The 14335-nt window shown below is 40.2% G+C and overlaps 1 protein-coding gene across 1 annotated transcript in view; it reads left to right on the forward strand.

Moving 5' to 3' along the window:
- Nucleotides 1-14335, forward strand: part of ZFAND3 (zinc finger AN1-type containing 3) — a 331244-nt gene that overhangs the window by 294731 nt on the left and 22178 nt on the right. The window contains exon 5 of the mRNA XM_045843915.1: nt 3186-3353. Within this exon, the coding sequence (XP_045699871.1) occupies nt 3186-3353 (168 nt within the window). The remainder of the gene's footprint in view (nt 1-3185; nt 3354-14335) is intronic.

A 14335-nucleotide genomic window follows, 5' to 3' on the forward strand; every position in this document is an offset into this window, starting at 1 on the left:
ACAGTTTGTGCCTCTTGGTTTAGGATCATTGAAGGGCTGCTTCTCTTGGCTCAGACTTTCAGTATACTGATACCTTTGGTCTTAGACTTGTGCAGATGCCGAGACATTGACTCTCAAGGGCCAACTAGGGCTGGGTGGTATTCTTTTAGGATGGACACTGCAGTGCAGCCAGAACCTGTTGGCAGCATCAGGAGCCTGTCTTAGGACCCATTATTTGAAATGGGATGTTCCCATGCCTCCTGCCTACCAGAACAAATAACTCAGTAGTCTTTATCTATAATGTGGAATGGGTAAAGAAAAATTGCAGCTTGAGGCCAAGCAGACTTATTCCTTAGTTGTGTTATTGAATGCTCATTGATCAAAATGGAGAATTAGAAGAAAAGAGAAATGGGCTGGGAAGGCCTCCTTATTTTGGGGAGGGGGCCCATCAAGTGGGTTGTTTGGTGATGACCAGTGATGATTAAGATTATATAAATATGAATTCTGTCCCCCAGTTTAGGAATCATACATTTAAAAATACTTTCTTCATATATCATCCCTGGCTTATTTTAAAATAGTTAGCTGTGGATAGCATTGCCACACTGAAAGAAAATTGTCTTCTCCTTATAGCAAAGAGTTGCTTTAGGAATGGAGATGGGTGCTATGCAGGTAGACAGCACATTTGACAGTTTGAGACAGATTCATGTGAAAAACAGCTTTGTGAGCTCTGCATTTCCAGACATACACTCAATTTTATCAGCTAATGGTGTGAATGAAAGGCTTATGGTCTCAGTGCACCTCTTTTTTGTTAGAGGTGTGTTGTCCTCATCTTAAGGTCCTCCAGATGTTAAGAATATTAATAAACGCAGAGGATTCAACTGTCTCCCCCTTCTTATGTGAACCCTTCTCTGTCTTCTCTACCCTGCCCCCTGGGGTTGACGGATAATTGCTTATAAGGGTGCTCCAGATTTAGGACCTTGTCTCAGAACAGACACCATTTTTCTTTGTACAGCTTTTACTCTAGAATTTTCTCACTGCAAAAAAAAAAAAAAAAAGGGTGGGGGACATGTCTAAATAGGGTTATTAATGTAAACAGTATCATTGCTGGTTTGTGAAAAAGGATTCCCAGAGGCAGTGTGGCTCATACAAGGTGAAATCCTTTTGGCTGGCTGCTTCGTAATGATTTACATTTAGATTGTTGCTTGTTACTCTTGTAGGGGAAGGAGAGGGGACCTGGTGTGTCGGTGGCTGTCTCAGTCATCACACCGACTAGGTTTGGACAGCTTCTCTCAGCAGAGGTGGGAAATAGACTGAACTTACTTTCAATTGTTTTCATCAAAGACCTTCTTTAGTTGGTTTATTTTGGGGAAAATACCATGTGGTCATGTAGGATGGGAAGAACTAAATGAGAAAAAAATGAAGCTTACAGTTGCTAAGAATAGTGTGTGCCTTCCATAAGTCAGTGCACAGTTCCATGGGCTGGGGTGCTGTGAGCAAACACTTACCATCCTCACTGTTGGGACCAGTGAGTGCTCTCTGATGAAGTGCAGCATCATCTTCTCACAGAGGGAGCCTGGGGTAAAGGAGACAGCCTTCATTGAAATGCAGCCGTCTGCTGCTTCTCACTAGATCCACTTTAAATGGAAAATCAGGACTGCCTGAGAGAAGATTGAGTCCTTCAAGAACTATATATTGAGTTGTAGGCATAGAAGGTGTATTGGTGAACAAAGCAGGTCAAACTTCCTGCCCTCCAGGAATTCACATTCTCCTGAGGGATAATGTTAAAAGGTAAGTGCTATGGAGGAATAAAAGGCAAGTAAAGGGAGTAAGAGAAATGCTAGAGAAGGGTGACAAGAGTGGTCTACATAGGTTGATCAGGGAAGACTTGATTGAGAGTGGTGATCACTTTGTAAGTTATATAAAATGTCTAATCACTCTGTTGTACATCCAAAACTAATACAATATTATATGTCAAGTATAATTTAAAACTAAATTTAAAAAAAGGAAACTGTGACTTAAAAGAGGTTAGATCCCATACAGATCTGAGTGAAGACTGTTACAGACAAAGGGAGCAGAAGGTGCAAAGGCCCATGGTGTGGATGGACCAAAGGGAGAGAGCAGCAGGAGATGAGGTGGGAGAGGTGACAGGAGGGCACATCATTCAGGGCCTTTGTACTAAGATGGATGAGATGGTGATGATATGGACCAGTGCTGGTGGTGGTGGAGGGGTGAGAAGTGGTAGGATCTGGATTTGTTTTGAAGAAGATTGTCTAGGAGATTGCCTTCCTGAGGTGGTTTAGCACAAGCCACTTTGGGACCTTGGCAGGAGGTGCATCCTCAGTATGCAGTGGCAGGAGTTCCAGGACTACAGAGCCCCCTTGTACTGCCCTTTTTCAGGAGAGTTAGTCACAACCTCCCTATTATAATATGGACTTCATTGCATTTTAGTTACTTTTTTTAAGGTTATATGAAACACAGGTTGTCACACACTACACCGACCTCCATGTGGCAATTTGGCACCAACCCTAAGGTTGTGGTGCAAAGTGTTGCCTCTGTACCATTCCACAATAGAGGCCTGGGGCAGGTCACTGGTAAACAAGCAGGGATATTCCTTAACTCTGAACACAGTTGGAATTATTTCCAATATTAGCTCTGATTCTTATCTGTTTGGAGTAGAAACATGAGTATTTTTGCTAGAAAGTATTATGGACCACCCTTCAAACACTGGCTTAGGTATGGAATTGTGCTGAACATGGCAGTATAAGAAGTACTAGACACAGTCCCTTCTCTAAAAAATTATATTCTACTTGAGGACAAGCAAATATTCGAGAAAAAGTAGATAACCAATTGAAGTAGTAAACAGCTGCTGTCCAAAGAAGGGGTGCAAAGAGATGATCCTGTTTCCAGTTTGAATGGTCTCCACATACAGACAGCTATTTTTAAAGCAACCTAGATTTTTGTTAAGCCATCCCCACCCTCCTCTCCTGGTTCAGACCTAGCTTGTTAGAAGTCAGCCCTGAAGGTTCATGCTTGTCACAATTTGTGGAGTATAAACCAGGCCAGTCAGAGCTGGCTGTTGCTCACACAGGTCTAATTCCTGGGAAGGGACAGGAGCCTGGTCAGAAGAATGCCTGGCAGTACATTAATCAGCTCTTCTTACCAGGCCAAGTACTAACCCTAACCCCCAAATGTGTTGTTTTGGTCAGATTCGCAGTCTGAGAATGAGGCTTCGCCAGTGAAGCGGCCACGACTACTGGAGAATACTGAACGATCTGAAGAAACCAGCCGATCTAAACAGAAGAGTCGACGTCGGTGCTTCCAGTGCCAAACCAAGCTGGAGCTGGTGCAGCAGGAATTGGGATCATGCCGCTGCGGTAAGCATCTCCCCCATTGACACCTTGACCGTAGCTTTGAAAAGTATTCTAAGAGGCTGACCCCCTTTGTTCTCCTGTGAACCTCCCTGAGAGCAATAGATTTAGAGTTTGAGAAATCTGGAGTAGAGGATTTTTACTTCTAAACACATTCAAAGAAGCAGAAACATCCCCACTACTTTGTCACATGTTTCTTTAGAGTTACATTGTCACTGCTTACTGCTTTCAGCTTCTTTCCACTGATTTCTCTGGTTCCTTCTCATTGATGACTTATTTAGAAATTAACCAAACTAGCAAAATTCTGGGATATGTACCGTAAAATTCAGATATTAAATTAATTTTGAATGAGTCTCTTACTATGTATAATAAATGAAAGATTTCTCCTCCCATATCCTTTCTAAATTAAAGTTTGATTAGAAAATTATTTCTTTGAACCGTAATTCATCGGCAGTTAACCTCTTGAAAACAGCTTTAAAGTAACCTCTTCTGTATTACCTCTCCAGTGTAATACCACCTCTTAGAACTGCTGCACTTTATGCACACCCACTGTGGAACAAAGCATAGACCAATTCTTCCTCTCCCTTCAACCACTCAGAATTACATAGCTGCGTCATTTAGGCTGACTTGGAGTTTTCCTGTCGCTCTTCTTGTTTCCTGATTTAAAACATAATTCTGTGGGATAAAACTGTCACTAGGCAGACTTTGAGGCCTAGGTCTAGTCTCTGCGAATCTATACCCTTAGTCCTTAAGAGTGAGCTTAAGAAGCTTCCTTTCACCCCTGGGACAGGCATAGATACCCAACAAGAACCAATGATGGAGGTCAGGGCTAGCTGGTTCTCTCCACTGTTAGAAAGTCACAGTTACTCCAAGTCCTTTATCTTCTAAAGACACAGCTGTTCCTGCTCTTGTCCCTCAGTTATCTGCCCTGTTGGAAGTGAGAGAGTACCAGCTTTTCATGGAAACTAAGTTGGAACTCCTGTTACATGCTTGGGTGTGTGGTCTGTAAGAAGATTAGAAGCATATCTTAAATTGCAGGAATGGGGACCGGCATGGGGAGTCTAGGTGTCACTGGACAAGGTTTTATTTTTTAAATTGGCATTTAGTTTCCTCCTGAATGCTTATGTGAAAGTATAAAGAAGAGAGATAAGTGCAGAGGCTGTCAGCAGAGCTTCCCAACTTCAGTTGTGTTCATGCATGTGGCATGGCCCGGGTGAGCCCAGAATGTTATTCATAGGCTGCTCCTGGATCGGCTCTGCCAGGGAATTTTCAGTTCTAGGTGAGGTAAGGAAGGAATACCATGTTTAGCTAAGGAAACTCTGGGGCCTGATGGCTGACCACCTTTACCCATATTGCAGAGCTTAATCTTTTGTGGTGCACATTCTTGCTCTGGTCTTCATGTGAACTATTGGGGGCGTTGGGTTTCAGCAGTTCAGTCTGGTACCAGTGTTGTGAAACCTACATGGCCATTTTGCTTGTTGCTTTATAACACAGGCCTTTGGTTGTTCCTAAATTAGAATCAAGGGATTTGCTTGTACCTTATGTTCTTGTTTCCTTCTTGAAAGCAACTGAATCCTGGGTATTACACAGGATTTGCCTTAGTGGATCAAGCAGTTGGTCCATGAGTGTGCTGTCTTGCCTCTGGCAGTGGTTAATACCTCCTCTCCTTGTCAGGCAAGCAGTTTAAAAGTTCAGTTTAGTGCTGAGAGATCCAGAAGTGTTGTAATCAAGTCTCCCAGTTAACTCTTCAGCTTTAATGGACACCATCTATTTCCCTAAGGTCTTAGGAAACTGCTGAAAAAAAATCTAGAAATACATGTTGGATAAATTCATATGTTCCTAAATGGGACCAACTTGATTGTCTCTGGTAAGTGCGGATTACTCTCCTGTGCTCTTCACCTTTTGGGCAGGAGGCTGGATTGCTACGTACTTACTGGGTTTGCAACAGATGTGTATTCTTTTAAATGATCTAGTGTGTATCCCTTGGCTTGTGCCCAATTCTGAGGGTCTGCTTATAGAGAGATTGGATTTTTCTGGTGGAGAAGAAAGTTTTGAGCTTTCTGCAGTCCCTCCAGATGTAGCCTTCCCAGAGAGCTGGGAGTTCCGTTTGGCCCACTGAGAGCATTACACTTCTGTGCCCAGAAGGATGACTGAGTCAACTGCCACATTTCAAAAGATGAAGGGCAGCAGTGGGAATAGACACCTCTGGGACTGTCTTTGACAAATAGCTCTTGTGTTCCTCCTGCCTGTCTGCTTGGATCTCTCCAGGAAAGGGTGAGCTGTATAGTTATTTCCTTGAGGATGCATAGAGTGTTGGAGAGACATTTAACTGCCCTGAAAGGTTTTAGAGGGGTGGGGGAACAGTACTTTTCTACTGAAAGTGAGGACTCAGGAAGGTAGTTTGAACTCAAACAGCACACTTCTCCACTGCAGAAAATTTATATATATTTATTCACAATCTTTTTTTCCATTCCCCTTCCACTCTGTACAGGTTATTAACTGCTGACAAGAAATTCACATCTCATAAATAATGCTTAAGAGCCATTGCTATATAAATTGAATGTGTTATGAATTGTGATGGGCCTTTTTGTAGCATTCACTGCCTAGAGCAGGAAGAACAGAGGATGTCATTTTCATTAATTTCTAATGAGGTGCCAATTAAAGACAGGGAAGATGCTCCAAAGGGAAGAGTGGCCAAGCTCCCCTGAATCCTCTGCCCTGGGGCTGTCATCCAAACATTGCCAGCAAGCCTTTTCTAAAAATTCCATTAAATTACAGTCTCATGGAGAGCACACACAGACACATTCAGCTTCCCTTTGATCTTCAGGAGAGCAATTTGTAAGACGAATTTCTGAGCCTTCTCACTTAAGGAGCAGCTAGAGGTGATAGGAATTGTTAATTGCCAAGACACTCCATGGGTTTTCAGTAAATAGGTGAATTTTGAAGATTAATTCTACTTTGCTTCACTGTGACTAGATAGCCTTTAAATCAACAATACCAAAGTAACACCGTTTTCCTGTGAAGTCACTCAGGATGCCAGTTAGAAAAGGCATGTGGTGAGGATGGGATGATACCCTCCATGCTAGAGTATCTTCAGCAGTTTAGCTTCTCAAGATAGAAAACAGTTGCATAAAAATGGATTTGTTCTATTTTCTACTCAGTAAGCAGATTGACAGTTCATTCTCTTTATAGAAGTCTTTTTCTCTCCAGATGCCACCTAGAGGATGTTCTTCTGAAATCTGGCCATCCTCATCAAATCTGGGCCACATTGCTGCCACATGAATGCTGTGTTTTCTAAGCAGACCTTGCATGATACACATAGCATGGCTTTTTAATCACTGTGCATTTCTTCCCAGGACCACAGAATTAATTTTTAAATACCAGTCTAATAGCTTGCATAAGTTATCACGTATTTTCAATGGACAGTGACTTAACAAACTGTAAGCTGATACGCTCCCTTTAGGGACAACAGTGCTTTTACTATTCTCGTGAGTAATCTGATTTCCTTTATTGCTTTTGAAATAAACTTTACTTTCACTTTAGAAACTCTCAGTGATGCTTTAGCCGGGACCGTTAGAGTAATCATCTCCAAGTGCCTCAGTGGTCGTTTCTGCCAAACTAAATTCAGCAAGCTTTTATTGAGATATGACACAATGCATTTTGCTAGGTTTTGTGGGAATATAGGAGCTAGATATACAGAGTGTAGGATCTGTAGTCTAGGTCAGTGGCTTTCAATTAAGTGGGTATGAGAACCATATGGAGGGTGTGGTAAAACACAGCTCCTCGGCCTCGTCCCCACAGGGTCTGAGTCAGGAGGCCTGTGCATATTTAACAAGTTCCCATATGAGGACCTTGCTTTGAGAACTGCTGTTCTAGACAGTTATCAATCTTGGGGAGCTTTTAAAAAAATAGAATGCCTGGGTTTCACTTAAAACAATTAAAAAGAAGTCTCCAGGAATTTTTAAAAAATTTTTTTCATTAGTTTCTCCCCCTTAGTTCTGTTAGTAATTGTTTTAAATATTTCAGTGTTATGTGGTGTTCCCTTTATCATAAAATGTCCATCTTTGTCTCTTGTTACACATTTGTCATCTTAAAAATCTATTTTATCAGATGTGAGTATGGCTATGCCTGCTTTTCTGTGAATACTCTCTGCTTATAGAATCATTTTCCACCCTTTTACCTTAAGTCTGTCTTTGTCTTTGCAGCTTAGATGTGTCTCCTGAAGGCAAGCATATGGTTGGGTTTTGTTTTTTGATCCAGTCTGCTACTCTGTGCCTTTTTATTGGTGAATTCAGTCCATTTACATTTGAGGTAATTATTGATGTATGAGAATTTCCTGTAGCCATTTTATCTCCTGTTTTCTGGTAGCTCTGTGCCTCCATTGGTTCTGTTTCCTTTGTGTTTCTGTCTGTTGTCTTTATTTGGCGGTATTCCATACTTTTTTCCTTGGTTTCCTCTTTTTTTAAGTTATATGTCTCAGTTTTATTTTGGTGTGTGTGGTTACCATTAACTTTTTTTTCAGATTTTATTTTAGAGAGCAGGGAGGGGAGCAAGAAAGAGAGGGAGAGAAACATCGATGTGCTAGAGATATATCGATTGGTTGCCTCTCACAGGGTCCTGTGTGTCGTGTGTCGTCCCCCCCGCCCCCCACCAGCTAGAGACCTGGCCCACAACCCAGGCATGTGTCCTGACTGGGAATCAGACCAGTGGCCTTTTGGTTCACAGGTCAGCACTCAATTCACTGAGCCACACCAGCCAGGGCAACATTTTATTTGGAAATTAAAAGTTTTCTTCTGGACTACTTGAGAGTAAGTTGCAAATATCATTGCTATTCAGTCCTGTAAGCATCAGTGAATGTTTCCTAAGATGAGGGATATTATTTTATATAACCACAGCACAATTATCGATGTCAGTAAACTGACACAGATACAATGCTTTTATCAAGTCTCTCATCCATATCCCAGTTTTGTCCATTGGTCCAATAATGTCCTTTACAAAAAGCATTTTTTCCTGTCCAGCACAGATTCTATTCCATGATCAAATACTGCAGTTAGTTGTCATGGCTCTTTAGACTCTTTTAACCTGGAGCACTCTCACAGCCTGTCTTTGTTTTTAATGACACTGGCACTTTTAAACATTATACCCTTCTCCCCCTACCCATGTACCCACCCACACATTTTTTTAGTAGAACATTTATCATTTGGGGTTTGTGTGATAGTTCTTCAAGATTAGATTCAGAGTACATACTCCCAGCCAGAATACTATGTAAGTGATGTTGTGTCCTTCTCAGGGTTTTATATTGGAAGGCATAGGTACCTATTATCCTCTCATTGTTGGTGTTGTGATTCACTCACCCATTCAAGGTATTGTTTGATTTTTTGCTATGTAGTTAATACTTTTAGCCTTAGAGCTAGAAAACAAGCTGGGGAAATACTTTTTAAATGCATTTTTAAAAATTTAATTGAATTTATTGGTATGGCATTGGTTAATAAAATTATCTAGTTTTCGAGTGTACAGTTCTGTGTATTGCATAGTGTGTTTACCATCCAAAGTCAGATCATCTTCCATCACCACATATTTGACCCCCTTTACCACTCCCCACCCACCTGCCCTCTGGCAACCACTGTACTGTTGCCTGTGGCTATGAGTGTATTTGTCTTATTTCTTCATTTGTTGTTTTTAGTTTTATATCCCACATATGAGTGAACTTGGTTACTAACTTTTTCTGGCTGACTTATTTCACTTAGTATTAAATCTCAAGATCCACCCATGTTGTCACAAATGGCAGTATTTCATCTTACGGCCGAGTAGTGTTCCATTGTATGTATGTACTACATCTTCTTTATCCAGTCATCTATCGAGAGACTGGTTGTATCCATGTTTTGGCCACTGTGAATAATACTGCAGTGAACATAGGGTACGTATATCTTTGTGAATAAATGTTTTCAAATTTTGGGGGAAATACCCAGAAGAGTAGGTTGCTGGGTCATATTGTAACTCTTAATTTTTTGAGCAACCTCCATACTGTTTTCCATAGGCTCTGTTCCAGTTCACATCCCCACCAGCAGTGAATGAGGTTTTCTTTTTCTCCACAACTTCTCTAACACAGTGTTGGTTGTCATTGTTGAAAATAGCCATTCTAATCATATGAAGTGGTATCTCATTGTAGTTTGATTTGCATTTCCTTAATAGCTACTGAAGTTGAGCATCTTTTCATATATATGTTGGCTATTTATATGCCTTTTGGGAGAAGTCTTTTATATGTCTTTTCAGGTCCTCTCTCCATTTTTTAATTGGATTGTTTGTTTTTTTGGTGTTGACTTATATGAGTTCTTGATATATTTTGGATATTAAGCCCTTGTCAGAGGTATTGTTTACAAATATTTTCTTCTATTCAGTTGGTTGGCTTTTTGTTTGTTGCTGGGGGGAAATACTTTATGACCATGTAAATGTCCCATTCTTCACCAAAAAAATGTCTCCAAGGTTTAGCATTCATTGATGATTGTTGCCTGAACCAGTCTTTACTGTGATGGTTGCACAATGATGATTTTCTAACTCTAGCCTTTCTTCTAACATTTACCATTTGGCATTCAATGTTCTTTAGTAAGTGAGAACCCTCTCCCACCCCATTTATTTACCTTTTATTAGTGTGGACTCATGGGCTCCTATATTTTTTAATGGTTTCTAATTCATTACTAAGCCTAATTATTTTGGTGCTGAAATTGTCCCATACTGGCTGGCCAGTGGAAGTTCTTTTAAGCTTCTGTGTTTCCATACCATGTTTCAAAACATGTGTCTCTGTGACATGGTATGCCCCTTACCTTTACTGAGTTCTGGAATGAGCCACTTTGCAAGGATTCCCAACATGATTTTAATATGCGTGCAAAGTAGAAAGTTGTTGGGCCTGAGAGGAAGGCAGACATATGCATAAAGTAACTGGTGTGTTAGGGCAGCCTACCATAAAAGTTTTAGCTGAGGTATGAACCCTATGTTGTAGGAATATGGGGAGAGAGATAAATTTTAATTGAAAGACTCTGGACAAGCTTCCACAATTAGAGCTTTAAAGGAAGAGTGGGACTTAGATGTGGGGAAGAAGGGAATGCTTGGACAAAGCTGTATCCTGGAGGTGACCTCTGGGCAGCTGGGTGGAGCCTTGGGGTAGAATGAGGAGAGACAACTAAAACGGGAAGGAAGGATTCCAGATTCCAGGCCTGGAGGGTTCGGACGTTGGTTTGCAGTGAGACATTATCAGTGGTTGTGAACCAACATGGTCTAATTTGACTTTTTTTTTTTTAAGTAAGCACACAGGAGAGCTGAGGTGGCTGTTGGATCTTTTTAAAGAATAATCTGGGAAGTGTGTGAATTGATTTCACTGAGTGAAAAAGAATTAAGGTGTTGTCACAGCCTTTGCTGACTCTACAGGGGACTGCACAGTGAACAAGTCGTGATATACTGAGGCTCCGTGTGGGGCAAGGTGATTATGAAGCATGTTGGCGACATAAAATTTCCAGGCTGGCCTATTTCACCAGATCAAAAATGACCACAAATAAGCCCATGTGTGTGCCTTTGTCTTTACTCTTGTCCAAGTGTGATGTAAACCTAACAGGAACATTGGGTATTTTATCCTATGACTCTAAAAGAAAACAAGGCAGCAGATAAACAAATAAACAAACAAACAAGTAAGAAAAAGGAAAAGAAAAGAGAAAAGAAAAGGCAGTATGTTCTTATGAAAGGCTGTATTCCGTGTAGAGAGTTCTGGCCTGGATCTGTCATAATACCCTGCTCTCCAGAGAAACACCTGAGATCTTTTATTGTGACCAAATTGATTTGGCTGGTTAGGTGTTACTATTACTGCCATGGAGTGCAGAGTCCATGCTCTGCCATATGTACATAGAGAGTGGTTGTCAAGTCCTCAGCCCTTTAGGAGCTTCTATTTTTTTTTTATGCTAAGTCTGGCAGTGAAAGGCAAAAGCTTCTCCAGCACTTCTAAGACAGCTGGTAGGTGTATGTTACCTATGGCTCAAGAGAAGAAGGTGTCCTGCCCACCCTCCCAGAAACACACACACACACACAAAGTTGATGGGAATTACTATGTTTGTGAAAGCTAAGTAAGGGCTATTAGAAATCTTTAGGTAAATTCTGAGGAAATTCTCTTTTTCCTAATCCTTTTCTTTCACTCTCACTATATTTTTACTTAAACAAGAATATGCTGTCTGCATTCCCCATTTAATCTTTAACGTATAAGAAGTGTCATCTGAAACAAAACAGTCCCTCTGCTGCTCCTCCATAAATTACAAGTTGAAGTGTTAAAACAAAACAAATCAACCTTTTACAGAACATGAACTTCATGTATTTAGCCCATTAGTTCAGCACTGTCCCAGAGATCCAGCCTACCATCTGTCCTTTGACAAGGCTGTAGAGAGATTTCAGAAACATGAAAAGCTCCCTTCCCCAGCACAGGCATCAAAGACCAAGCTTTTAAAAGACCGAATGTGCAGAGCACATCTGCTGAAGCCTGTGCCCCATCCCTGCTCATACCCTACCGACTGACAGGTGAGCCAGGAGACCCTTGTCCCATGAAGTAAAGTATTTTCCATCTGGATAGCAAATTTGCAACCACTCCTAGGGTCTGTTCTTAGCAGCCATCACAACACAACAATAATTTTCTCAAGGCTATTTGGGTAGGTTACCCTGCTTAGAATACTTACTTCTTTATAGGGAGAAAAATGGATTGTTACAAAAGGAAATTAATTACTGATATTTTATTGTTTTAGGTCCAAGAGTAAATAGTTTCAGTTAATTTTTTGCCCAGCAAGGTTGTGCGTTTATTTGGGGTTTTTTTACAGATTTTTTTGAGATATAATTTAGATATCGTAAAATTCACCTACTTTACAGTTCATTGAGTTTTAGTAAGTTTAAGTTGTACAGCCATCACCAAGTTCAAATTTTAGAATTTTTCTATCACCCCCCAAAACTTCCCTTCTGTCCCTTTTTAATGAATGTCTACACTCTTCTACCCCAGGCTCAGGTAACCACTGATCTGCTTTGTTAATATAATTTTGCTTTTTCTTGATTTTAATATTGATGGATTCATACTGTATATAGTTTTATGTCTATATTGCATGTTAACCTGTTTTTGAAATTTATCCATGTTGTTGCATACCATTAGTTCATTTCTCTCTAATGTTTAGTAGTAACCCATTGTATAGATAATATCACATTTGTTTATCCATTTACTAGTTGACATACCTTTGGGTTGTTGCCAGTTTGGGGATATTATGAATAGGACTGCTGTAAATATTAATGCACAAGTCTTTGTGTGGCCATGTGTTTTAATTGCTCTTGGGTAGATACATAGAGGTGGAATTGCCAGCTTGAATGGTCAGTATATAGTTAACAGTTTAAGAAAGCCCTGTCAGCAGTGTATTAGGGTTCTGATTTCTCCTTAATTTGCAACATTTAATGTTGTCATTCATTTTAACTTTAGCTATTCTAGTGGTATGTGGTACTCTGTCACTATGCTCTATTAATTTGCATTTCCCTCATGACCAGTGATCTTAAGCATCTTTTTCATTTGCTATTTTGCCACTCATATATCTTCTTTTGTGAAGAGTCTGTTCATACTTCAAATAGTTCACCCATTTATAACATTTACAGAGTTGCCATCTTAAAATATTCTAACCAATGAATACATATCTCTCCATTTGTTTAAGTCTCTTATAATTTCTCAACATTGCTTTCTATTTTTTAGCATATCTTTTGTTAAATTCATATTTTAATTTTTGGTGCTTCTGTAAATAGAATTTTTAAATTTATTTTCAGAGTATCCTTTGCTGTGACTTCCTAATAAGTTAGTTTTTATATGTAATCTTTTTTATTCTATAACCTTGCTAAATTCATTTTTTAGTTCTAGATTCCTTAGGCGCTTAGGGCAAGCGCCTGTGTGTGTGTGTTTGTTTGTTTGTTTGTTTTTCCTTTCATTTACTGCACTGGCTAGGACCTCCAACTACTGTTTAATAGAAGTGTTGAGAGGAGGAAGTGTTGAGAATATACCTCCTTGCCTTTTCCTTAACCTTAGGTTGAAAACATTCATTTTTTTATCGCTGAATATGATTTAGCTGTAGATTTCACGCAGTTGCTTTCCATCTCTACCCCTCACCCTGACAAATTTTAATATTTATAGCTGTTGAATGCATTTTATGAAAACATAGGAAATGTTCAAATGCATTCCCCAAAGCAGATATTGTTGCCCATGGTGAGCTACCATATTGCCTAAAAGGTCCACAGAACTGTGTTTTGAAGAGTTTTGTCACCCCATGGTTCGTTACTGTTTTTACGGCTGAAGCACACTCCGTTTGCACTTACTCGTATATGATGTGTGTGTCTGCAGTGGGGAAAGCTGGTGGCCTGAGAATACTCCTTTTTCTCCAACCCTTATGGTAACACACACCCCAGGTGCTTCTCTGGGTTATTCTTACATGAGATAATGAAAGCAAACCACACTGAGAGATGCTTAAAGATACTTTGTTTAAATTAAATGCTTTTACCATAAGACAAAATTTTTAAAATGTATGGGTAAATAACCACCAAGATTAAAAAGAGCCTTAGCAATCATTTTGTCAAACCTCATTTTTTTCTTTCATAAATGAGGAACCTGAGACCAGAGAGGTTGTTACTAGCTTCAGATCAGACTTGCGTACTAAGTATTATTGGTATTTCATGTAGCCTTTGATCCCCAATACCAGGACTACTGTAACATTTCTGACCCGTGTGACTCCCATTCCCCCTGTCAGCATACATTTCAGCCCACTAACTACGGCTTCTCCTCATGCATTCCTGCCCATCCCTCCCTGAACATCTGCTCCGTTGTCTCCACTGAAACCAGCTTATCTTTCTGAGGTACTCAGAAGATTTCTTGGTCTTTCCACCAAATTAATACACCTGATTCTTTTAACCTCCTCTTACTTAGTTTGGCCTTCAAGACCTTG

This window comes from Phyllostomus hastatus, unplaced genomic scaffold, assembly GCF_019186645.2.
Source record: "Phyllostomus hastatus isolate PE091 unplaced genomic scaffold, TTU_PhHast_1.1 phas_contig_40, whole genome shotgun sequence".
In the NCBI taxonomy this organism is placed as follows: domain Eukaryota; kingdom Metazoa; phylum Chordata; class Mammalia; order Chiroptera; family Phyllostomidae; genus Phyllostomus; species Phyllostomus hastatus.